The 662-nt window shown below is 70.8% G+C and overlaps 1 protein-coding gene across 1 annotated transcript in view; it reads left to right on the forward strand.

Annotated features, from left to right (window-relative positions):
• EMC10 (ER membrane protein complex subunit 10) overlaps positions 1-662 on the forward strand; it is an 8,369-nt gene that overhangs the window by 3,882 nt on the left and 3,825 nt on the right. The window contains exon 6 of the mRNA XM_014550450.1: positions 551-586. Coding sequence (XP_014405936.1) covers positions 551-586 — 36 coding nt within the window. The remainder of the gene's footprint in view (positions 1-550; positions 587-662) is intronic.

The following is a 662-nucleotide window of genomic DNA, read 5'->3' on the forward strand; positions in this document are numbered from 1 at the left end:
CTGTGGGGGAGCGGGTGAGGACGGGGGTGGAGAAGGGGTGCGGGCAGCCCCAGGAGGAGCTGGGACGAGAGTCCAGTGGAGAGGACGCGGCCTGGGCCGGGCCGGAGCCAGGGCTGTGAGGCTGGAGATGGGGTGGCAGGTTTCAGAGGAACAGGGTGGCTTGGAAGGAGGGGCTGGTGGGGCCCCCCAGGTCCGGGAGGCAGGTGGCTCTGGGCAGGAGTATTTGGGGGCAGTGCTCTGGGCCAGGTGCCCGGAGGCCGGGCTGGAGCTGAGGAGGGGCCAGGCCTGCGCTGCCAGAGAAGCCCCGGGACCTGGGGGTGCTGGCTGGAGGGGGTGGGCCCGCCTGGGGTGAGGCTGGGGCCTCGGGTGGGAGGATGCTGAACCCTACAGTGCCTGGCGCCGTGCCCGCAGGGCCTGAGGATAGCCCAGCCTGGGATTGTGAGGAAACTGAGGCCCAGAGAGGCCGAGAGCTTGGCTTCCTGGCTGCCCTCCCGAGGGCTGCAGGACCCACGGCCACCACTGGCCCTGACCCGCGCCCCTCCCTCCTCAGTGGCACCTCATCCTGGGGGGGGCCGTGCTCACGCCAGCCCCCCCTTCCCCGCCCTGGGGGATGCTGCTCACACTCACCTCCCTTCTCTCTCTCTCTCTCTCTCTCTCTCTCT

This window comes from Myotis brandtii, unplaced genomic scaffold (genome assembly GCF_000412655.1).
Source record: "Myotis brandtii unplaced genomic scaffold, ASM41265v1 scaffold601, whole genome shotgun sequence".
NCBI classification, from domain to species: Eukaryota; Metazoa; Chordata; class Mammalia; order Chiroptera; family Vespertilionidae; genus Myotis; species Myotis brandtii.